General features: G+C 39.9%; 1 protein-coding gene across 2 annotated transcripts in view; it reads left to right on the plus strand.

The window, feature by feature from the left end:
• The window catches only part of DOCK4 (dedicator of cytokinesis 4), a 480,752-nt gene that overhangs the window by 154,343 nt on the left and 300,206 nt on the right, over nucleotides 1–26,203 (plus strand). For both annotated transcript variants that reach the window (XM_068276501.1, XM_068276502.1), the window contains exons 6-8: nucleotides 1,482–1,630; nucleotides 13,363–13,447; nucleotides 15,565–15,716. In XM_068276501.1, the coding sequence (XP_068132602.1) occupies nucleotides 1,482–1,630; nucleotides 13,363–13,447; nucleotides 15,565–15,716 (386 nt within the window). The remainder of the gene's footprint in view (nucleotides 1–1,481; nucleotides 1,631–13,362; nucleotides 13,448–15,564; nucleotides 15,717–26,203) is intronic.

Here is a 26,203-nt window from a genome sequence, read left to right on the forward strand (position 1 = left end):
AGCACCCAAGACACAGGCCCACAATAGCAATAAAGTGCAATCAATTTAGTTTTAATAAACAAGGCTTTCATAGTCTCTTGGTAGTAGCCCACAAATGCTTGCTTATCTGTATACTGAAGCCTATATCTAATGGGGGCACATGTCCCAGGAAGGTTTGTTGTTTTACAACAGTTTGCACAATCAATGCTGTGCCAGATATGAAAAGTCAAATGAGGAGAGATCTCCCCAATTCCGAGACAAGTAAAGCATATGGCACCGCTATTTCATTGGTTGGTATTGAGCTGTTCAAGGACTCTGGCTGGACCATGGATACATGCAGACATGTGTTGGGGTGTCCCCACACTTATTCTTAAAAATGCCTGTGGCTGCAAGTTATGCCACTCCTAGCCCAATAAGGGAGTTAGTGCCTTCAGCGGAAGCTGGACTCAGCATTTATCTTTATTTATAATGCAGATACTGTTGATCTGCACAATGGCCTCAATTCACTAAGCTTATCTCCTGTCTTTAATAACGTTTCTAGAGTGGTCACCATGGTGATGAGGCATGTCGTATTCAGGAAACATTTTACCTCAGGCAAACATAAAGTTAACTCTTCTGACATTAAGTTAACTCTTCAATCCTTAAAATAACTCCACAGTTAAAGACAGGCTGTTTATTAACTGCGTGTGAAAATAACTACAGAGGAGGTAACTTAAGGAATGAAGAGCTAAGATAACTCTCTTACTGTGTGGAGGTAAGTTTTCTCTTGCCTTCTAATCTCCAGCATGATCTTAGTGAATTGAGGCCAATGTGTGTTAAAGCCCTATTAAGGCTCATGATTTATTAAGTATTAGTATACTTGCACTTTAAGTGATTAAGCACCTATTTATACCCATTTATCTAATGAGAATTAAATATAGAACAGGATATATGTGCATTATTGTTCAGGCATTCGGGTATTATTGTTAAATCTTTATATAAAAATGTATGTGAAGATTTAACATTTTTGTATCCGCTAGCCAGTTACTTTTATAAAGACTGACTGTGGTCAGTAATTGTTTAATATAAAAAATAAAAAATTATATCTGCTACATAACCAATAAGTTTAGCAGCATTTATGGGTCCTTTCCAATTGATAAACCGAACCGGTGGACTACCAAACAGGCAACTACAGTTGATGTTTAATAGCAAACGTTTTGAACCACCTGCATTAATAGATGCAACTTGAAATCTAGTCTTTATTTACAGATGAATTGTTCACTTACTGTTGTGCTGTTTTGCTATCTATAAAGCTGAATATTTTTTTATGGCGCTAAATAGACCTGTGTCAGTATTAATGACAGAGGAGGTATGACTTTTTGTATTCACTGTGATGGATTCCAGTTGCAAGTCTAATAATAAATCTAACAAATTATGCTATAAGCAGCAGTAACTGGAAGACATCTGTAGAGCTGACAAGCCTGACACTTGCTAAAGCATGTTTTGTTCTATTCCTGTTGTAGAAGAATGAAGGTGATCTGTTTCACCGGCTCGGCCATGTAATGAATGAGATTCTTGATCTGCGCAGACAAGTGCTGGTGGGACATCTGACTCATGATCGTATGAATGATGTTAAACGACACATCACGGCTCGCCTGGACTGGGGAAATGAGTGGGTAACAGATAATTATGGAACTATATGACACATTAAATTTTAATTTTATTTTCACATACATTGATGTGTTTTATATAGAACATGCTGGATTTTATTTTACTGTAGCATCGTTCTCATATTAGGTAAAAATAATTAGAAGTGCTTGTCCTAGCTGGAAGGAGACATTTTTATTATGGTGATGTAGTTTTTCTTTTTCTAGATATCAGTAAAGTGTAATGTGCACACAACATGCAGTGACTGCAAGCAATAGAAAGCAATTATATTTAAACAATAGACTTGGGCTTCACTGGAGCCATAATGGACTTCCTCACTATCCATTACACATTATAGGTCTGGAGTCAAGAATTTAGGATATCTACCATATATAGCAAGTGAAGTGTGGTCCGGTGCAGAAATGCAGACATAAACAAACAAGCGTTGGGTAATACCTTTAATGACTACCTGTACATGGTTTATTGCAAGCTTTCAAAATGTTAAGTTTCTTCTTCAGGCATTATACAGAACTGTTGTGCTTGTTGGTTTGATGTCTGCATTTCTACTGTATATAGTGAGGTTGAAAATTACCATTACTAACAGGCTTTATTTATTACTACTGATGATGTTTCAAGTGGCGTAAATGTTACTGTTGCTTTACTTGGGCGCTGGGTGTTGACCAACCATATTGTATGATTTATGTTGTGAAAATTAAATGCGGAATGTTCTAATAATGGCAGATTGCTGTACTGTTTATATTCAAAGAATACAGTTTAGCCTAGCTGACTAGATGCTGTAGAGAAGGCTTAAAGAGAATATGTACTCTAAAATTCTTAGAATAAAAAGCATACCATTCTATTCATTATGTTCTCCTGTGCCCCTCTTTGCTGTTTCTGCCACTCCCTGGTGCAATCCTGGCTTGTAATTGCCAGTTTTACGCAGTGTTTACAAATAAAAAACATGGCTGCTAACTAGCACGTGATAGGCTGAGAGAAGCTCAGTCTGTGACTCATACAGAGCCTGGAGGGGGCGTGGAGAGGGTGTGTATTTCTACCTATCACAGCAGAGCAGCACATTCATGCCTGAGCTGACAAAGCTGACAAAGGAAAGAAGATTAGATTATATAACAGAGATCATACAGCCACTGTGCAACTAGGAAAGGCTGCAGTAAGACAGACCACATTAGAACAGGTATAGGAACTTATAGGATAGAAGAAATATGGCTGAACATTTTGTTAAGAGTCTCTTTAAGCCTACAGAGGATCAAATTGCTCCTCTCAGCAAACCTTAAAGCATTTCCTACCTTCTGTTGTTCTGCTAAATGTGCCCACAAGTGTCCCATAGTGTCTGGACAAGGAAAGATTGTTAAAAGAAGCACACAAACGGTAGATGTAATGCTTTGTGTTGCTTCGTATGGCTCTTGTTACTGGCCCCCAACAAAGATCTGTGCCTGCTGAGAATACAGTATTAAACTTGTAATTATTTTTAAATAATCATGTTGTACACCAAAACCCAATTTTAAGTTGTTTTCAAGCTTTTTTTGTCTTTCATAGTGTTTTGACAGTTACTCAAGCAGCACCACTAATTTAAGATTGCTTTGAGAGATAACATTGCCGTTTCAGGAGTTTTCTATTCTTTTTGTGTTCCAAAGCACAATAATGACATTGCTACACTAAAGCAATGCATATTCACACATTTGGAAGAATGTGAACTCTGCAGGCATGTTATCCAGTTATAACCTCACAGATACAATATTAGAGACCACCTAGAGACTGTATTGTTTTGAGTTTGGCTGTATAGACACAAAAGCTTGTATTGAGAAAGAGGACCAATAAAGATGCCATAGGATCTTCGAGCAGTAGATGTTGACAACTCCAAAAACAGGAAAATGTTATCAGGCTTAACCCATGTAAAAATTAGTTGGGGCTTATTTTGTGTATTCTTGTACACACCTGATTTGCATGCGTGCCACTATTTTTGTTTAGCATTTCTGCATAAACTATTCTTCAATGAATGCAGCAGTTTGATCACAAAGATTGAATTTTAGGGGCATCATTTTTTAGAAGCTGAATGCCACCCAGTTTACATTACTTACTCAGTTAATTGGAATTGGGAATTGGAAGGCACTCGGCCTCCGTTGAAATGTAACTATATGTTAAACTTCTAACGTGACATGGTTAGTGTACTAGGCCCCCTAGGCTTTTTTTGCTGTTGCGTTACCCTGATGCAACACAAAAAAGTGTTCTAGTGTAAAAGGGGCTTCAAAGAAATATGAACTAATGCTGTGATAACATAGGGAATAGAGAATAGATTTTGTACTTATTTATGTAGTCCTATTTCTGCAATGCAACATTTCCATTCCTGACTTAATGCTTTTTTATGTTAGTTGCTATCAATTTAACTTGTTTTCAAATAAATAATACTACAGCAAGATAGAGATGGATTAAATTATGGAAAATATCACCTATATTTTTTTTCTTCGTTCTACCAACACAGATTTTGTTTCCAAGGCTCATGCTGTGCTGTTGCTTGGTTTTGTGCATATCCCTCTAGGATACAGTATACATTATTAATATGGAGTGTTGAAAAACTGAATGCTAAGCCAATCAAGTTACTAGATTTCTTGTGACATTTTATTACCAATCCCTTTCACCATATGGCATATGGTTCATATATATGGTGTTTAATTATTTGTTATAGTTACCTTTACTTTACAAACAAACACTTTGTTTATTTTTACAATTGTAAGATAATCCGCAATAAAATTATTTGAGTTAAAAAAAAAACAAAAAAAAAACAAACTTTATTTTAGGAACATTTGGTATAAAAATTAATCTACTGGAATGGCAACTAGGAAGGCAAAAAACATCCAGACATCCTACTCTTTTGCTGTAATTAGTAAGTCAGGAGCCTAACTTACTGATTTGATGACTAAATAAAGCTGAACATCAAATCGAGCAAAATATTGATTTCTAATTCACTGTCCAGATGGACTAATACTTTAATCAACCTTTCATTTGGGCATCAGCTCATCTTTCCCTGTAACTTTGGATTCTCAGTATTTTGGTAAATTAGCCAGGTTTTGTTCATATCAAAGTGATTTTTTTTAAATCTGCTTTGGTACCACCTGTTGTAATGCTTGTCTAGGATTTCCAGAAAGTAGTATCGTAGCTTTGGGAATCGAGGACTAGCATTACTTCTTATCACAGGCCCCCTAGTGGCCGGACCGCTCAAAGCCTTCCAATGTATTTCAACCCACAGACTGTCCAACCTCTTGGATGCAATTGATGAGCTGAAACAGCTGGAATTTGGCTACAGACAGGCTAGAAGGGAGCTTGCGAGGTACAGTAACACAAACTACACACTATTTCAGGGTACAAAGCTGCCACCACCTCTGTAGAAGGGCAGACGACCTACCACTCACTGAGTCTAAGACCTGCAAATAAAAACAGTTAAAACACACCAATCTGGCTTTACGGACATTAGTAGCGACTCTTCAAAAAGCTAGGATTTGTTCTGTGTGGCTGAATAGTAGGTGTAACTGAGAAATAATTTACTTTAGAAGTCTTTTATTTATAAATGCAATATAATTTATTTACAGAAAATCATTAAAAATAACTATTAAAGAGAACAGTATCCCAGTGTAAAATAAAATGGAAAGGAAATAAATAAATACTTAAGCTCAGATGAAATATGTCCCTTTGTGGAAGCAAGTTAAATTTTTTGTTCCAGATTGAAAGAAACCGGGAAACCAGCATCCTCCAGCTGGTTCCGATCAGATGGAAAGTGGGGAAAACTCCTCCTCCCTGCATGCAGCTTTGGTTTTATTGAAGCTAGTTTTGGGGTGGGACCAAGCCTGCCCCCTGCGGGTTACAAACCAATCACAGTCCATCTCCTCAGAGGGAGATTTTAGGTTTAAACTGTAGAACACTGTAATTCAAAAATGATAAATGCCATATTATGCTGATGACCGATTTATACACCGTGGATTCGGGGAATCACACAGAGACCAAGAATCGCCAATCTAGCCCAATTAGTTGCACTAAAATTAATATCTCCGCTTTGGAAAGAGCTTTGAACTTCCACAGTATCTTAAAGAGTGCACAATTTCATCTGCGCTTCAATTGGATTATTACCGTAGAGATAGTCAGTGGCATTCTGCTACAATCTTAGCAAAAACTGACTGGGTATATTCCAATATGCTACAAAACAATCTACTGTAGTCTACAAAACGCAATCAATTTATAAATACTGCATACAAAAAACCCTTAAATACCCCCACCAAAAAGGGCAGCCTATGGTTTCACACTAAGCCAAAAACACAGCCGGCATGTGTCGCGCTACAGTACATTCATACCACACACCCATAGATACAGTCCAATTAACTCCTGGGAGTAATGAAAAATCATAATAATCCAGAGGAAATTGGTATGCTGGGTGGTGTAGTCCCGTAACCAGGTTCTTCGATAAATTGCTGAGATCATATAATTGCAGCACAACGTCCAGCTTATAAACTGCTCTTTAAGACGTGCAAGTAACAGCAAGACAGTTTATATCAGCAGAGATGAGCGGCAGGATCAAGCTTAAGCAAAGCGAGTGTGGTCATTAGAGTTGGGCCGAACGGTTCCATGCGAACTTCCGTGGTTCGCGTTCGCGTCCCGCAGGCGAACCTTTGCGGAAGTTCGGTTCGCCCCATAATGCACCATGGAGTGTCAACTTTGACCCTCTACATCACAGTCAGCAGGCCCAGTGTAGCCAATTAGGCTACACTAGCCCCTGGAGCCACTCCCCCCCCCCTACTAAAAGGCAGGCAGCGGCGACCATTACGCTCACTCGTGTGCCTGCGTTAGTGAGAGTAGGGCGAGCTGCTGCACACTCTCTCTCATAGGGAAAGATTAGTTAGGCTTAGCTTGTCCCTGGCTGCATACCTGTTCTGTGAACCCACCACTGCATACCTGTTCTGTGAACCCACCACTGCATACCTGTTCTGTGAACCCACCACTGCATACCTGTACTGTGAACCCGCCACTGCATACCTGTTCAGTGAACCCACCACTGCATACCTGTTCAGTGAACCCACCACCACTGCATACCTGTTCTGTGAACCCACCACTGCATACCTGTTCTGTGAACCCACCACTGCATACCTGTTCAGTGAACCCGCCACTGCATACCTGTTCAGTGAACCCGCCACTGCATACCTGTTCAGTGAACCCGCCACTGCATACCTGTTCAGTGAACCCGCCACTGCATACCTGTTCTGTGAACCCACCACTGCATACCTGTTCTGTGAACCCACCACTGCATACCTGTTCTGTGAACCCACCACTGCATACCTGTTCAGTGAACCTGCCACTGCATACCTGTACTGTTCAGTAAACCCGCCACTGTATACCTGTTCTGTTCAGTGAACCCGCCACTGCATACCTGCTCTGTTCAGTGAACCCGCCACTGTATACCTGTTCTGTTCAGTGAACCCGCCACTGCATACCTGTTCTGTTCAGTGAACCCGCCACTGCATACCTGTTCTGTTCAGTGAACCCGCCACTGCATACCTGTTCTGTTCAGTGAACCCGCCACTGTATACCTGTTCTGTTCAGTGAACTCGCCACTGCATACCTGTTCTGTTCAGTGAACAGTTTGGTGTGTCAGTGTGAAGCAGTACCTTAATTACACTACCTGATTGATGTATACACATGCAAGATGTTTTAAAGCACTTTAGGCCTGTCATTTAGCATTCAATATGATTTCTGCCCTTAAAACACTGCTTTGCGTCAAATACAGATTTTTCCCGGGGACTTTTGGCGTGTTTCCCACTCCGCCATGCCCCCCTCCAGGTGTTAGACCCCTTGAAACATCTTTTCCATCACTTTTGTGGCCAGCATACATTTTTTTTTTCAAAGTTCGCATCCCCATTGAAGTCTATTGCGGTTCGCGAACTTTAACGCGAGCCGAACCTTCCGCGGAAGTTCGCGAACCTAAAATCGGAGGTTCGGCCTAACTCTAGTGGTCATATAGAACAGCGTGGCTAATGGAGGGCTCACACCACCTCCTGCCTGTGCAGCTTGGTGCCTATGGAGCTCTCACCACCTCCGGGAAATATCCACTGTCTAAGCTCCACTCAAACCAGCGCATGTACATTGCTGGGTCAACGCTGAAAGTACCCATCTCATCTCGCCGCTGGCTGCTGCCGCTCGTATTCAATTCAAAGCAGTTACGGGGCTCTGCCCAGCGGTGATGTCACCAACGCTGCCCTCTTGACGTAACTAGTATCGCCCGCCCATCGGGCTTCGTCAGATGGTCTGACGAAGCCTGTCCTCAAATTCCATTCTTCCTGCATGTGTAATTTTCTGCGCAGAGGAGGTGGTCATTTCTTTGCTATCCTTATTGCCATCCTTAGATGTATGAAGATCAAACTAGAGAACTCTCATAGCTACAGTAGGCTAAGATGCCTCTTCTCTCACATTTTCACTGCATTCATTTGTGTGTGCACACAAGAAAGGTTGACCATGAGGAAATAAGGGATGCTGAAATTATTGTAATGTGTAAAGCATGGGAGGATTTTTATTTTTCTCAATAAATATTGGGTTGCAGTTTCCGCAAGACGATAGCCTATCATTATTTTAAAGGAATGAAACACTTATTCAAAGAAGACAAAATTGTCATTAAAGCCAGCAGAGGGGGCTAAAATGTTATACCTGATTAGTGGATGAAATATAAATGAAAGAAATCTTTATTTATCACCTTCATCCACTTGAGGACCATATACTTACACCCCCTTAGTGACCAGGCTATTTTTTACAATTTAGGCCACTGCAGCTTTAAGGCCTTGCTGCAGGGCCGTACAACTCATCACACAAGCGATTCCCCCCCCCCACCTTTTCTGCCCACCAACAGAGATTTCTGTTGGTGGGCTCTAGTCCCTACCGCCCTGTTTGTTTATTTTTTTATTTGGGTTTTTTCTTTGTAAATTTCACAATTATTATTTTTTTTATAACAATCCCTCCCTCCCACCCGCCCCTTGCCAGCCAATCACTGTGATCGCATCAGCCTATGATAGCCGATCACCCTTTTGCCTCCCAGGGAGTGTTACACGGCTATCCCCTGTACAGCGCTGCCATAGATCGCAGCGTTGTACAGCGTAAATAGACGGCGGCTTCGCCATCTAACAGTCTCCTAGCAACAATCACTTCACGCCATTGGCATTGAGCGTTCCTGGGGCTACCACTGCATCCACGCCAATTGGTGTGGAGCGGTCTTAAAGCAGTTAATTTAACTTCTAAATTTGATTGCATATTTTTAAAGGATCGCTATTGCAAAAAAACTGCAACATGTAAAATATATATATATATGTACACATGCTCATAAGAAGCGTGTGTCTCCTAAACTAAAATGCACCATAAATGAATTTCTCCTATGTTGTTGTTGCTTACAGTAGACAGTAAAAATCTGACAGGTTTTGGACTAGTCCATCTCCTCATGGGGGATTTTCAGTATCTCCTTAATTCTATACAAAAGCACTCCCTGAAAAGGATGTGTACAAAGATGTTGACCTTTCTGCCTAGTCCAAAAGCTGTCAAACTTTTACTGTGAATTTGTAAGCAATGGCAACACAGGAGAAAAATAAATTATAGTACACGTTAATCTGAGAGAAATGTTCTACTTGTTCATGTGTGTTGGAAATTTTACATTTTTTTTTTTTTTTTTTGCAATAGTAGTCCCTTAACTACTTTGGCCTCCTGGACGTACTAGCTACGCCCAGGAGGTCATGTGCGCGTCCGCGCGCTCCCGCGACCGATCGCGTACTCCCGGCTGCGGATCATTAGTCTACGAATCAGTGAATCGGGCTATGGTGCCCGATCACTGATTCCTCTCACCCGCAGAAAAAGCGACAGCTTCTCTCAGAAGCTCCGCTTTTTCTGGCTGTTGCGTCCCCCATGCGTCCCTCTAAGCGTATGTTACGCTTAGAGTGACGTCATGTAAACTCATGGCCGCCATCTTGTGGCCAAAAAGTAAATCTACAACTAAAAGTAAAAAAAATAAAACTCAACACACATTTACATTATAAAAGTACTGTTTACATCCCACCCTCCCAAAAAATACCCAAATAAAATGTTTAATATAAAAAAAATTACAATAATTAAATAAAAAAATGTAAATATTTACCTGAGGGCCTAAACTTTTTAAATATCAATGTAAAGATGAAATATTTCTATATTTTTTTTTTTATTCTAAACTTGTTTATAGTGATAGATGCAAAACGGAAAAAATGCACCTTTATTTCCAAATAAAATATTGTCGCCATACATTGTTATTGGGATGTAATAACCGGGACATATGGGCAAATACAATACGTGAGTTTTAATTATGGAGGCATGTATTATTTTAAAACTATAATGGCTGAAAACTGAGAAATAATGAATTTTTTCCGTTTTTTCTTATTCTTCCTGTTAAAATGCATTTACAGTAAAGTGGCTCTTAGCAAAATGTACCACCCAAAGAAATCCTAATTGGTGGCGGAAAAATAAGATATAGATCAGTTCATTGTGATAAGTAGTGATAAAGTTATAGGCTAATGAATGGGAGGTGAACATTGCTTGGATGCATAAAGTGAAAACGACTGAAGGCTGAAGTGGTTAACTGCTTTTAACATAATACATTTCAACAGTGCGAATTGGGGGGTTGACACATTTGTGAAGTAGAATGAACGTGGAGAGATGCAAATAAGTCGGCACTGCTGATGATTCGTGTATTTATTCTTCACAAGTGGCAAAGATCAATGAGGTACATGCATAAAGCAAGGAAATTGAACATACCATGTTGCTGGAGGCTGTGAGCAGGTGGTGGGTGCAGGGCATAGGGTAGCCTTACGGCCGTTTCGCGCTGGCGATGCGCTTCTACAGCCTCCGTAGAAGCGCATCGCCAGCGCGAAACGGCCGTAAGGCTACCCTATGCCCTGCACCCACCACCTGCTCACAGCCTCCAGCAACATGGTATGTTCAATTTCCTTGCTTTATGCATGTACCTCATTGATGTTTGCCACTTGTGAAGAATAAATACACGAATCATCAGCAGTGCCGACTTATTTGCATCTCTCCACGTTCATTCTGCTGACTCTATATACAAGTCAGAGCACGCTGTCTTTGTGACAAGAGTCTGGAGATTCTGCCGAAGACCCCTCCCATTTGCATAGTGTACTGTAGTGCCGACCTCTCCCCCTTCTCCTCCCCTCCTCCACATTTGTGAAGTAGAACCAAATATTCCTACATTTTGAAAAATCTCACTCACTCACTCACTCTCACTCTCACTCTCTCAAAATACCTGTACAGTTCTTGCATATACATGAGAAAGTAAGCACAGTGTTTTTAAATGCTATTGTCATACCAGGAAGAAAACTGTTAACATGCTTTTTAGACCATATTATTTATTAATTTAGAATTAAAGTATTTAAGTGTTTATAACTTTAAATGGTATGTGTAAAGATGTTTAGATTTCAGCTAATGATCTGGATGTAACTTTTCAGTTCAGTTGCTAGAATCCTGCTTTAGGCTATAGTATCAACTGTGCTGTATTTTCTCTTCTAATGGCTTGTGTTCTGTTTTTCATTTTGAAAGAGCATTTGTTGAACACAGGCAAAATGTTACAACCATACAAAAACTAGATTGCTAATCAAAATGTTTACCACTTTTGTACCCAGTCTCTTCCAGCGGATAAGAAATAGCTGCAACTATTTGTTTGAAAAAGGATAAGCACGAAAATGCTAAATAGAAAATGCTTGCTGGTATAATTTTAGCCTCTTGTTTGTCAAAGGAGAATACAGCTGTGCAGTGGGCTTGAGCAACACAGTATGATATATCTATTGGAATCTATTTTAGTATGAGTATACTTGTTATTCAGAATGGTATGCCCTTTACCTCAGTCATTTTCCTGATAGAGAATTACATGTGATAATACACACACCATTTGTTATGAGGTACTTAAGTCCAGTGTTTAGAAAGGTATGTTGGGTATCCCCTGATGCGGTTATCAGTTGCCCCTCTAGTTTCCTTATTGATCACTGCTTTATTAATGACTTGTGAAATGTTAGTTTTCGATTAGAGAATCATTCTTTTTCATTGCATTGTATAAGAGGAGCTACAGACCTGCTCTGGTTGCAGTGGAGAGAGTTCAGCATTAAACCAATGCAGGTGTTGGTGAAGTTAGGAACTTACAAAGGCTGGGATTCCTAACTGGGAAGCAGCAGGTTTTTTTCCCCATAGTATATGTATGGAGCTCCAGCCTATATTTTACCCTTCAGTGGACCATTATCACTCCTGTCCTGGTGTGTACTATAATGGCCTATTTTTTTGTGTGCAGCCTAACTTGTCCAGCTTTTATATGCTGACCTGCCAGTTATAGACTCGCTATCACATGCATATTTGTCTAAGCAATAGAGTGTTGTACCGTGTTAGCCATCAGTAAAAGCAAGGAGTTTTGAATCGGGATGATACCATCTATTGGCTAACTTAGAGATGAATAAACAGTGAGCTTTAAGCTTTGCTTCAAGTCTGACAAAGGCTTTTTATAAGCCGAAAGATCACCGTTTATTCATCTCTAAGTTAGCCAATAAATGGTATCATCCTGATTCAAAACCCCATGTATATTTGTCACATGGTTATTTGAGCATATTCTTTCATTATGTTCACTGTCACACTTTTTCATATACAGCATTACTATTGTGTATTGCACTTGCACTTCGACTATATACAGTATATCTATACAGGACCCGGTTTGACTACATTTTTGGATCATACATACAGTCCTTACAAGCATTAGGCAGACATCGAGAGTTTGGCAGGAGGTACTGTTTGTCCTCCACATCTTAAATTATTTAGGGGGGGGGGGGGACTAACAATTTGTTTATGTATTTTAATTGTGACTTTGTATATGCAATTGACCTCTTTGATACCAATGAAAATTATTTTTCGGATACTATTGGTTGTGCAGCTATATTAGCAGGATTGTTTTGGTATTTCTAGTTATTGCATTTTTGTCCTGTAGCTTGCATGCCAGAGCGACATATTTGTTATAATTTAGGTGTGCAGATATGCTTTCAGTTTACATGTATGGAGCTGGTTGATAAAAGTTGATGATCCTAAAAAGTTTTTCTAGGATTAGTCTATGATGGGAAGGTCTTAAACTATGTGTGCATACACTGAACAAATTCTCCACTGTGCAGAGAATCAGAACACAGCTCAGCCTAGATAGAAACCCTTATGGTATCATGCACTCTTTGCTAGGGATGTTAATAAGTTCACATTGATGCTAATTTTATGTTTATTTGATGGATATAAGCACCTTGTCATTTAACGAATCAAAATTATTATCTACTGCATTTGATAAGTAGTCCAATTTATGGCTGCATAAAAAAAACTAACTTATGCACCAACTTGAAATTACTAGCATCTCATTGGTAACTTTGCCCTTGTCAGTTCAGCTTCAGTTGCAAATTCCTTTGTATTTTTTGATATTTTTTTTGCATTTATGATTTGTGAAATTGATTGAATTCTGTATTTATTAATTATTAATTGAACTTATTTATGATTAATGAACATTTATTATGTTTTGCTTTTCTTTTTTTTTTGGGGGGGGGGGGGTGTATTTATTTATAAATGTTCTATTGTACATATCTAAACGACATATTGCCGAACATGATTGTACTGATCTTCTAATAGTGTTATCAATAAATGATGCAGCTATTTTGTATGTATTTTTAGGCAGCTGGGACTGGATTTGGTTCCTAGGAAAGAATTTGCTATGGTAGACCCAGAAGAAATCAGTGTTACAGAACTATATCGATTGGTAAGTGATCTAACTGAAGAACGCAAACAGTATGGCATTAGCAAACTCGTGTAGTGTATTAGCTATACTGTTTCTTTTTGTGGGTTAGTGTACATGAATGTATGAATTCAATTTGCAATTCAGTAGTGTGTGTGTGTATATATGTATTATGTGTATATATATATATATATATATATATATATATATATATATATATATATATATATATATATATATATATATATATCATCAGCAATGTCATAATGAGGGAAGCTGACATCAAACATTTGTGTTCAACACCTGTAAAGTTTCCCATAGGTACGAAAGAATGTTTGGACATGAAGACACAAACTTGGCTGCCATTGATGTTCTATCTGCCATAGCTTTACAAACCAGTGCACCCATACAGTGCCCTAGAATGACCCTTAAAGGAGAACTGTAGTGAGAGGTATATGGAGGTTGCCATATTTATTTTATTTTAAGCAATACCAGTTGCCTGGCAGCCCTGCTGGTCTATTTGGATAAAGAAGTGTCTGAAACACACCAGAAACAAGCATACAGCTAATCTTGTCATATCCGTCTAATTTTGTCAGAAACACCTGATCTCCTGCATGCTTGTTCAGGGTCTATGGCTGAAAGTATTAGAGGCAGAGGATCAGCTGGATAGCCAGGTAACTGGTATTGCTTATTAGGAAATAAATATGGCAGCCTCCATACCTCTTTCACTACAGTTCTCCTTTAAGCAAACCATTTATTTAGAGGCTTGCAAGTAACTTGCTCCAGGCCAATTTATTTTAGCACATTTTTTATTTCTTATTTGTTACATTTGCTTGCTACTAAGTAGTACTGCTGCAGGGAGAGATCAAAGCATTTCAAGAATTTACAGCACCATGGGTTCTGCTAACTGAGGTCAAAAGCAGTGCAAGTATCTCAAATGAGATAACTATATTGAAGCTGCTAATGGGTTAATACACAGAAAAAAGTCAAATTAAAGTGGTCTGAAAGTCAGCATTTCTACTTTGCTCTGAAAGATTCCTCGCAGCTTGAAAGCTACTATCCCAGTAATTTTTCCCTGAAATGGTTAAACAAAGCACATTGTCCTGCTATTCAGTTTCAAATCCGCATCCAAACGGGAGATAACAGTATTTTTGTTTGCATTCCAATGTTGATACATGTGTGTAAACACAGTGTAACAAGTGAAAAGGAGCTCTCTGTGAAGCTTTCTGTGCTTCAAGCACACAAACAGCTCAGTACAGCTAATTAGAAGATGCTAATATATAATAAAAAGCAGTTTGAATAAAATGCAATGGCAGGTTTCAACAACACTTTGGAAACTTGTAACTTGTAAACAGACAATATTACTTATGCACAAAAGCAAATATGATAACTGTATGAGTAATCAAAAGATGAAAACACATTTTTATTGAATGTTATGTCGGGGTTTCAGACCACTTTAAATGAATCCTGTGAAGTTTCTCACTGTAGCAGAGAAATGGTAATCCACTCAGTTAAGCTAATAACTACCATGCAAGATGCTAAAGAGGCTGGACAAATGCATCCCCTGTGCAAGTTGGCCAATATAAGGCAAACTCCATGACAAATCTGAATTCATGCAGGAGCAGTATTAGGATGTACCAACCCAACCAGAAACTGTATTTTGAACAGAATAATCACAATGGTAATTCTAGGGAAACAACCCCTTGGTTAAAACTTTGCAGAGTGTGGTCAGTCAGTGGTTCATCCCCTCTAGTATATTGGTATCTGTTTTATGTTCCTGATGGTTGTTTTACCTTCTTTGCCCTACTGTTTGGGAAATGTTTTGCTTTTTTAAACTAGAAACAAAAAATGCCATCTGGTGTGAATGGAGGCTTTACATTTAAAATTCTGTCTCTGATTTATGAATTTGAGTATTAGTTTATTTGTTGGCTTTTGCTTACTTTACTGTTTTTTCCCCCACATCATTTGGCTTTGGCATGTGTTCCCATTATTCAGTGAGATGTCTCTTTTGTCCTTGTGAGTCTGAGCTGTAGTTCTCAAAATTCTAGAATAGATATATTTCTGATAAACATTAGTTTATTTGGTGTTTGTAGATTTCTGCTGTAGAACAGCATTTACATTTATCTTGCTGGTTTACACAGATGGAACACAGGCACAGAAAGAAGGACACTCCAGTACCTGCAAGCAGTCACCATCTCTTTGTGCAGATGAAAAGCTTAATGTGCTCCAACCTTGGAGAAGAACTAGAAGTGATATTCTCACTTTTTGACAGCAAAGAAAATCGACCAATAAGGTAAATCGCATCCCCTGAGACATAGTTAGTTGAGATGTCCCCTTGCTTACATTTCTGCCATGGAAGTCAGGTGACACGGGAGAAATCAGATTGCAACTTGTGATTAGACACAGATGAGGGGAAATGTAGGCAGGTTAAACTCTCTAAATACATACAGGGTGCATTTCTCTGTTTTCCTTCTATTGTATGCAAGAGGTCAGGTCCACTTTAAAGTCTGATTAAATGTTAAGGATAAGATATTTGTTTGGTAAATGTAACATTGTGAAATAACTATTCTTTACTGAAAAATCGAACTAGTATTGCAGCAAACTACTTTGTTCCATCCATGTATCAATGCTTTATTTCAGAATGTGAACACATTTATAGTTGCAATGCAGTTATATGTTTCACATTGTATGTGTCTGCTCACATGCAGAGGTCTAACCATCAGTAAGAATATCATGATGGTGAAGTAATGGTGCCCATACATGGTACAATTTTTTTTTTCAATCACATAAAAAAAGATTTGGTTAGATTGAAAAAAATCGCATAGTTGTTTTCGAGGTACCATACACAAACGTTAGATTAGGCTGAAAATCCGGGGAACATGATCAAATATTCTGAAAATTCAAATTGAGAGAAAAGATTGATAGAAAAAATGTATTTGATCTAATGGTTTATTCGATCCAAAGTGACTTTTTCTCAACCGGAATATTTTTTTTGTTTTTTCTTTTTTTTTCGCTTGAACTGTATTTTACCTCATGTTGTTACCTTATGTTGTGACAACAAACATTAACAGTAATGAAAAATGTTTTCTTTCAGTACAAACATGCCTGTACTCTAGCTATCTGCTGCATCTTCTTCATGACATACAACATGGCACCTGTATAAACAGATTATATATTTTGCAGTGCAGCAGACAAACTTAACAGGAATTGTTACAATCATTGACAAAAGTATGTACACCACTGGCAGAAGGGTGCCATAGAGGCCACATAGACTCTAAACAAGTACAGAGACATTCCATAAGCAAAATAAGCGAACACAAAGAAAACATAAGCTGTCAAAGAGCGAGAGAGACAAAGCGCACACAAACAAACTTGTAGCAACACACACAGCAGACTGAAACCAAGAGTACAAGAGAATCTACAAAAAAGAACCAGAGGGGGAAAACTAAAACATCCACCGGATAAACACAGATAAAACCAGAAGGGGAAAATGGAGACTAAAAGGGAATCCATTGAGACACAGGCTAAAAGAAGACACACAGAGGTGGAGACAGATTTTAAAAATATTTCTTTGCTATACAAAGACACCATTTTTGGAAAAAAAAAACACCACAAACACTAAAATGATTATAACACTGCAATGATTACAACAAATAAATATAATGTTATTTTTAACAATATAAATAAAGATAAAAAACTTTGAAAAACGTCTAGCAATTTAAATCTTAACCACTTCCCGACCGCCGTATATACAATTGGCGGCCGGGAAGTGGACCCCACAAGGACCGCCGTATAGACAAATGGCAGCGGTCCTTGTAGGGGCATGGGCAGCGCGATCGCGTCATTCGTGACGCGATCGGCCGCCGGCGCCTGCCTCCGCCCCCCTCACGCTGTAACCCGCCGGCCGTTCGGAAGCGCCGGCGGGTTACTAGCACCCGGATCGCCGCATACAAAGTGTATAATACACTTTGTAATGTATACAAAGTGTATTATACAGGCTGCCTCCTGCCCTGGTGGTCCCAGTGTCCGAGGGACCACCAGGGCAGGCTGCAGCCACCCTAGTCTGCACCCAAGCACACTGATTCCCCCCCCCCTGCCCCCTGATTGCCCACAGCACCCCTCAGACCCCCCCCCTGCCCACCCCCCAGACCACTGTTTGCACCCACTCACCCCCCTAATCACCCATCAATCCCTGTCACTATCTGTCAACGCTATTTTTTTTAAGCCCTAAACTGCACCCTTCTCCCTCCTGATCACCCCCCCCCCTGTGTACTGTATGCATCTATCCCCCTGATCACCTGTCAATCACCTATCAATCACCTGTCAATCACCCATCATTCACCACTTGTCACTGCCACCCATCAATCAGCCCCTAACCTGCCCCTTGCGGGCAATCTGATCACCCACCCACACCAATAGATCGCCCGCAGATCCGACGTCAGATCACCTCCCAAGTGCAGTGTTTACATCTGTTCTCTACCCTAAACACCCACTAATTACCCATTAATCACCCATCAATCACCCCCTATCACCACCTGTCACTGTTACCCATCAGATCAGACCCTAATCTGCCCCTTGCGGGCACCCAATCACCCGCCTACACGCTCAGATTGCCCTCAGACCCCCCCTTATCAATTTGCCAGTGCAATATTTACATCTGTTCTTCCCTGTAATAACCCACTGATCACCTGTCAATCACCTGTCAATCACCCATCAATCACCCCCTGTCCCTGCCACCCATCAATCACTCCCTGTCACTGCCACCCATCAATCAGCCCCTAACCTGCCCCTTGCAGGCAATCTGATCACCCACCCACACCAATAGATCGCCCTCAGATCCGACATCAGATCACCTCCCAAGTGCAGTGTTTACATCTGTTCTCTACCCTAAACACCCACTAATTACCCATCAATCACCCCCTGTTACTGCTACCTATCAGATTAGACCCCTATCTGCCCCTAGGGCACTCAATCACCCGCCCACACCCTCAGAACGCCCTCAGACCCCAGCCCTGATCACCTCGCCAGTGCATTGTTTGCATCTATTCCCCCCCTCTAACCACCCCCTGCGACACCCATCAATCACCTCCTGTCACCCCCTAGCACCCCTATCCATCAGATCAGGCCCAATACAACCTGTCATCTAAAAGGCCACCCTGCTTATGACCGGTTCCACAAAATTCGCCCCCTCATAGACCACCTGTCATCAAAATTTTCAGATGCTTATACCCCTGAACAGTCATTTTGAGACATTTGATTTCCAGACTACTCACGGTTTTGGGCCCGTAAAATGCCAGGGCGGTATAGGAACCCCACAAGTGACCCCATTTTAGAAAAAGACACCCCAAGGTATTCTGTTAGGTGTATGACAAGTTCATAGAAGATTTTATTTTTTGTCAAAAGTTAGCGGAAATTGATTTTTGTTTTTTTTTCACAAAGTGTCATTTTTCACTAACTTGTGACAAAAAATAAAATCTTCTATGAACTCGCCATACACCTAACGGAATACCTTGGGGTGTCTTCTTTCTAAAATGGGGTCACTTGTGGGGTTCCTATACTGCCCTGGCATTTTAGGGGCCCTAAACCGTAAGGAGTAGTCTAGAAAACAAATGCCTCAAAATGACCTGTGAATAGGACGTTGGGCCCCTTAGCGCACCTAGGCTGCAAAAAAGTGTCACATGTGGTATCGCCGTACTCAGGAGAAGTAGTATAATGTGTTTTGGGGTGTATTTTTACACATACCCATGCTGGGTGGGAGAAATCTCTCTGTAAATGGACAATTGTGTGTAAAAAAAATCAAACAATTGTCATTTACAGAGATATTTCTCCCACCCAGCATGGGTATGTGTAAAAATACACCCCAAAACACATTATACTACTTCTCCTGAGTACGGCGGTACCACGTGTGGCACTTTTTTACACCCTAACTACGCTAAAGGGCCAAAGTCCAATGAGTACCTTTAGGATTTCACAGGTCATTTTGCGACATTTGGTTTCAAGACTACTCCTCACGGTTTAGGGCCCCTAAAATGCCAGGGCAGTATAGGAACCCCACAAATGGCCCCATTCTAGAAAGAAGACACCCAAAGGTATTCAGTTAGGAGTATGGTGAGTTCATAGAAAATTTTATTTTTTGTCACAAGTTAGCGGAAAATGACACTTTGTGAAAAAAATCACTTAAAATCAATTTCAGCTAACGTGTGACAAAAAAATAAAATCTTCTATGAACTCACCATACTCCTAACGGAATACCTTGGGGTGTCTTCTTTCTAAAATGGGGTCATTAGTGGGGTTCCTATACTGCCCTGGCATTTTAGGGGCCCTAAACCGTGAGGAGTAGTCTTGAAACAAAAATGACCTGTGAAATCCTAAAGGTACTCATTGGACTTTGGGCCCCTTAGCGCAGTTAGGGTGCAAAAAAGTGCCACACATGTGGTATTGCCGTGCTCAGGAGAAGTAGTATAATGTGTTTTGGGGTGTATTTTTACACATACCCATGCTGAGTGGGAGAAATATCTCTGTAAATGGACAATTGTGTGTAAAAAAAAAATCAAGCAATTGTCATTTACAGAGATATTTCTCCCACCCAGCATGGGTATGTGTAAAAATACACCCCAAAACACATTATACTACTTCTCCTGAGTACGGCAATACCACATGTGTGGCACTTTTTTGCAGCCTAACTGCGCTAAGGGACCCAAAGTCCAATGAGCACCTTTAGGCTTTACAGGGGTGCTTACAATTTAGCACCCCCCAAAATGTCAGGACAGTAAACACACCCCACAAATGACCCCATTTTGGAAAGTAGACACTTCAAGGTATTCAGAGAGGAGCATAGTGAGTCCGTGGCAGATTTCATTTTTTTTTTGTCGCAAGTTAGAAGAAATGGAAACTTTTTTTTTTTGGTCACAAAGTGTCATTTTCCGCTTACTTGTGACAAAAAATATCTTCTATGAACTCACTATGCCTCTCAGTGAATACTTTGGGATGTCTTCTTTCCAAAATGGGGTCATTTGGGGGGTATTTATACTATCCTGGAATTCTAGCACCTCATGAAACATGACAGGTGCTCAGAAAAGTCAGAGATGCTTCAAACTGGGGAAATTCATTTTTTGCACCATAGTTTGTAAACGCATTAACTTTTACCCAAACAAAAAGAAAATCCAATAAATGTCTATTTATTGATCAGACATGTAGCACAATAAATTTAGACAAAAATGTATATAGAAATTTTACTTTATTTGAAAAATGTAAGCACAAAGTTAAAAACATCATTTTTTGCCAAAATTCATTTCTTTTTTAATGAATATAATAAAAACTAAAAATCACAGCAGCAATCAAATAGCACCAAAAGAAAGCTGTATTAGTGACAAGAAAAGGAGGTAAAATTCATTTAGATAGTAGGTTGTATGACTGAGCAATAAACCGTTAAAGCTGCAGTGGTCTGAATGGAAAAAGATCAACTTACCTTCGGTAACGTCTTTTCCGGAAGTCAAGAGGACAGCACCCCTGCTGAGACTTGTCTCCCTCCCTGACTGAGGACAGGAAGCTGAAAAAGACTAAAAAATTTGCATAGCAAATAGGCAGCAGTATAAGTAGGGAACAAGTACCTCCATCTTCAGTTATAAAAAAGACACGGACAACCATTGATGCTGAAAAACTTAATTCTTTATTCCTAATGAACCCCAAAATAAGGGTGGGTTGCAGGGGTGCTGTCCTCTTGACTTCTGGAAAAGACGTTACCGAAGGTAAGTTGATCTTTCCCGAAACGTCATTCGGACAGCACCCCTGCTGAGATGATAAACAAGATTATTCTCTTAGGGAGGGACTACAGCTTGTAACACCTTTCTACCATAACTTAAATCTACGCTAGCTAAAATATTCAGTCTATAATGCTTGACGAAGGTGTTGTGATTGGACCAAGTTGCAGCTCTGCTCAATAGTGGCCCCAGCCCTCTCTGCCCAGGACGCCGATACTCCCCTAGCCCCTCATGAATCATGTCAGGTGGTCAGAAAAGTCAGAGATGCTGAAAAATGGTAAAATTCACTTTTTGCACCATAGTTTGTAAACGCTATATCTTTTACCCAAACCAATAAATATAGGCTGAATGTTTTTTTTTTTTTTATCAAAAACATGGTTGTCCACATTTTTCGCGCTGCATGTATACAGAAATTTTACTTTATTTGAAAAATGTCAGCACAGAAATTGACAAAATTCATGTCTTTTTTGATGAATATAATAAAAAGTAAAAATCGCAGCAGCAATCAAATGGCACCAAAAGAAAGCTTTATTAGTGACAAGAAAAGAAGCCAAAATTCATTTAGGTGGTAGGTTGTATGAGCGAGCAATAAACTGTGAAAGCTGCAGTGGTCTGAATGGAAAAAAAGTGCCTGGTTCTTAAGGGGGGTAAAGCCCACGGTCCTCAAGTGGTTAAAGAGCTTTTCATACAATTTAACATGCATGATACTATTACAACACACAATCATCAAAATTTGTCCTATCAGATTTTTCTCGAAAAAAAAATTTGAAAACTGACTTTCATTTGATTGTTTAGATAGAAAAAAATGGGATGATCGAACATATTTATTGTACTGTGCATGGGCACCATAAGTCTTATGTTCAGTTTTATTTGACTTTATTAAAGGACTTCTGAGGCCAAAATCACAAAAATCACTCTTTACCTTTATGATTGCAGAATCTATGGAGGACGCCCTCCGCGCCCTCCGTTCCGCCATCAATCCATTCTTTTTAGTGCCCCCAGGTCTGGTCCCGACCCCACCGAACCGGTCGCATAGTCATTCCATTTAAAAGATGGCCGCCGAGTTGAGCCGTGGCTGCGCAGTATGCTTGGCCACGAGTGCGACTGTGCAGCCTTTAGCCCTCCTCCAGCCGCATACTGGGTCGCGGCATCCTCCTGAGCGTACGTCGGGCGCAGTGATGTGAGCGCGCCTGACTTTCACTCAGGAGGATGCCATTTTCATACTGCAAACCAGCGTTAGAGGTGCACTGCCGCACCGCCAAAACAAGCCTTCAGGGAATACTGCATTACTACGTGGTATTCCCCATCTGGCCAAGCAGGAAGTGATGCACTTGCTGACGCTTCCTGTTTCGGGGTATGCAGAAGTGCATGTGCGCCATGGCATTGTATCATAAATTGTTTAAAAATCCCTGCGTCGCCATAGACTAACATGACTTCCCGGCCACCGCAGATCGCCACAGAAGCCACGCAGTAACATAGTTTTCGAGCCGTGTCAGATTGAGGACTTCCGGTGGCGCAGGTAATGTGTTTTTCTCCCATAGATTTGCATTGGAGTGCGGTCATTTGACACACCTTTCCAGTGTGAAAGGGCCCTCAATGTCTGAAAAATTAGAACAAAGGGCGTGAGTGGGGTGTTTATCAGGAGGATCAACTTTACTTTCACCAATTCAGGCCAGAAATACATTTTTGATGCTTTTTTTTTTTTAGTCTTTTTTTTAGTCTTTTCAGCCATTTTATTCAGTTAGAATTGTGTTAATGGAGAGCGCTGTATTAACTTGGTCCAAGAAGTAACTGTGTTGTCCTATACTAAAATTCTTATGGAGTTTCTTGATTCTGTCTCTCTTCTTAGATGCAGTTCTTTTACTGATAACTATACTTTTCCAAATGAGTTTTAAAGAATGCAGAACACTATCATATTGGTGGGAGTTAGTTAGATAGTAGAAGTTATGTGAAACAAGTGTACCTAAATAGATGAAACTTTGGCAGCAAGATGCAACTATTTTCTACATCTGTCTGTGTTCTATGCTTGGAGTGCCACATACTATGTAGGCAAACAAGCTTTTTATTTAGGACTGCATAGATCAAAAGTGACAGCCCAGAAATTGATTTTTGTACTGCTTACTGTGTAATGTTATTTGGTTTGTTCATTTGCCTTTACAAATCATCATCATTTTTCAGTGGTAATGGGAAAAGACAAATGGGCAGAAGGGAAAAAATGTGTTTTGCTTAGTTTAAATTTTAGAGCTTGTTCAGAATTTGCAGTGGAAAAAACGGTTTGTGAAAAATCCGTTAGTTTTTGTAATAATTTTTCCAAAAACTGACTTTACTCCAAAAGTACGTTCACATAAATAAAAATAAACTTTAGTGAATACTTCAATTTTTTTTACAGTGCCATATCTTTATTGAATAGTTTAAAGAGACTCCGTAACAAAAATTGCATCCTGTTTTTTATCATCCTACAAGTTCCAAAAGCTATTCTATTGTGTTCTGGCTTACTGCAGCACGTTCTACTATCACCATCCCTGTAATAAATCAACTTATCTCTCTCTTGTCAGACTTGTCAGCCTGTGTCTGGAAGGCTGCCAAGTTCTTCAGTGTTGTGGTTCTGCTATGAACTCCCCCTTCCAGGCCCCTCTATGCACACTGCCTGTGTATTATTTAGATTAGGACAGCTTCTCTCTTCTCTCTTATCTTTTACAAGCTGGATAAATCCTCCTCTGAGCTGGCTGGGCTTTCACATACTGAGGAAATACATACAGGCAGAGCTGTCTGCACTCTGCAGGAAGAAACAGCCTGACACTTCAGTGGATGATAGCTGCAGAGGGAAAGAAACACACAAATGATCTGTTGAGATTCAAAAGGAAGGCTGTATACAGCCTGCTAGTGTATGAATGTATTTTCTATGTGTGGACATACTGTACATCAACCTACTTCCTGTTTTGGTGGCCATTTTGTTTGTTTATAAACAAACTTTTTAAAACTGTTTTTAACCACTTTTAATGCGGCGAGGAGCGGCGAAATTGTGACAGAGGGTAATAGGAGATGTCCCCTAACGCACTGGTATGTTTACTTTTGTGCGATTTTAACAATACAGATTCTCTTTAACATATTTAAGCGATTAACAGAGAAGTATCTCAAGCTCTAAAGATACATACGCAATAGACTTTTATTAGTCATTGCAATCCTCCATGAATATTTTGGATGCCAGTCTACTGTTTGTATCATTATCCAATATAAAATAGACTCTATGTACCTATAGTCTTAAAGTGGCCATACAATTTTTTATTTTGATTCGATTCCAGCATTCCGATCCAATTTTCTGATATATCGGAAGTTTCGATCAGAATATTTGAGGGTACCACACGTATTTTTGATATTGCCGCAATTTCGGGATAAAGATCATAAAATCCCCAAAAATTGGTTGGTTAGGAAATTCGAGAGAAAAATTTACTGGATGGTTACATACTTTTTTTTTTTTTTCTGGTTGAACACAATTTCACAATCCATCACACACCATACAATTCTTGATAAAACTGGTCTGAATTTTCCAATGTCCAGCTTAAAAAAAAAAAAAACAGAAAAAAAACCGGGAAATTCAATTGGATTTCTCAAGCAAAAACAAAAAACTTTAGATTTTTTTCGGGACAACCAATCATGTTTATCGAATTGGTGTAAAATTGGATCTTTTAATAGTATGGTGTGTGGCCACCTTAAGGCTACTTTCACATTGGGATGTTGCGGTTTGATGCGATGTTAAAGTCGCACCGCAAGCTTACAACGCAGTGGCCCAAAAAAGTTGCAATGTAACTTAATGCCCTGTTATCGTCACATACAAGCAATGAAAAGTATGCTTCCAAGTTATTACTGATCATGTGCAAACAGTCCATCATAGCTAACGTGTATAACGCACAGCATGCAGCACTTTTTAATAATGAATGTTGCACAGACTTAGTGTTGCTGTGCGTTAGTCCACGTTAAAACATTTAACGTGCGACTTTAACGTCACACTGTGAAAGAGACCTAAGGCTTAAAGGACTTTGAAGGCGAAATATCTAATATATTTTTTACTCACCTGGGGCTTCTTCCATCCCCTTGCAGCCATCTGTCCATTGCCACAGCCACAGTCCTCCTCTGTGTCCCACTGGCCGGCCGTAATGATTGCGACCGGCCGGTGGGGTAGGCTCTTCTGAGCCCCAGGTGAGTAAAACATTTATTAGATCTTTCATCTCGGAAGCCCTTTAAAGGTGACCACACACCATACAATTTTTTTTTTAATTTAGATTCGATTTGAGCAGTCCGATCCAATTTTTGGCTTGATCAGAAGTTTCGATCAGAATCTTAAAGATACCACACATGTATTTTTGAGATTGCCACAATTTTGCGATAAAAGATCGTTGTTGGTTTTTTTCTTGTTACAGTATCCCTTAAAGTTATTTTAGGCACACTTAATTAATGTGTACCAGATGCAGCCCAGATAAAAAGAAAAGTAACACACTTACCTAGGTAGAGGGAAGTCTTTGATTAGTCTAGAGGCTCCGTGTGTCCTCTTCACCTCCACCATTGCCATGTGTGGATCCTGTGAATATACCTGACCAGAGCTTGTTGGGTGTATTGTCTTGGCCGCACTCCATAATGTGCCGATGCAAGTTCGCTACTAGCAACTCCATCCTAATGTGCCATTGCAGTTGTACATCTGCAGGCACAGGATGGCCATGCTCATGCATGAGAAGGAGCACAGACGCAAACTTCCAGAGGGTCCCGTGGATGGGTGGTGGACTGGAGGAGGACATGGGAAGCGTCTGGAGGATACTTTGAGGCCTTCCCATAAATCCGGGATTGTGACTTGCTGAGAAAACTGAGTTTGCTAAATCCGAAGCAAGCTTTTCACATGTAAAGATTAGAAATATTAAAAGCGTACTGTCAATGGCCTATGTAGGTGCGAAAACAAATACAGTTTGGATCAACTGCTGTTTTAATTGGCATCTTTGTTCGGTTTTCAGTTGCTTAGCGGTGCTGTCAC

This window comes from Hyperolius riggenbachi, chromosome 3, assembly GCF_040937935.1.
Source record: "Hyperolius riggenbachi isolate aHypRig1 chromosome 3, aHypRig1.pri, whole genome shotgun sequence".
In the NCBI taxonomy this organism is placed as follows: Eukaryota; Metazoa; Chordata; class Amphibia; order Anura; family Hyperoliidae; genus Hyperolius; species Hyperolius riggenbachi.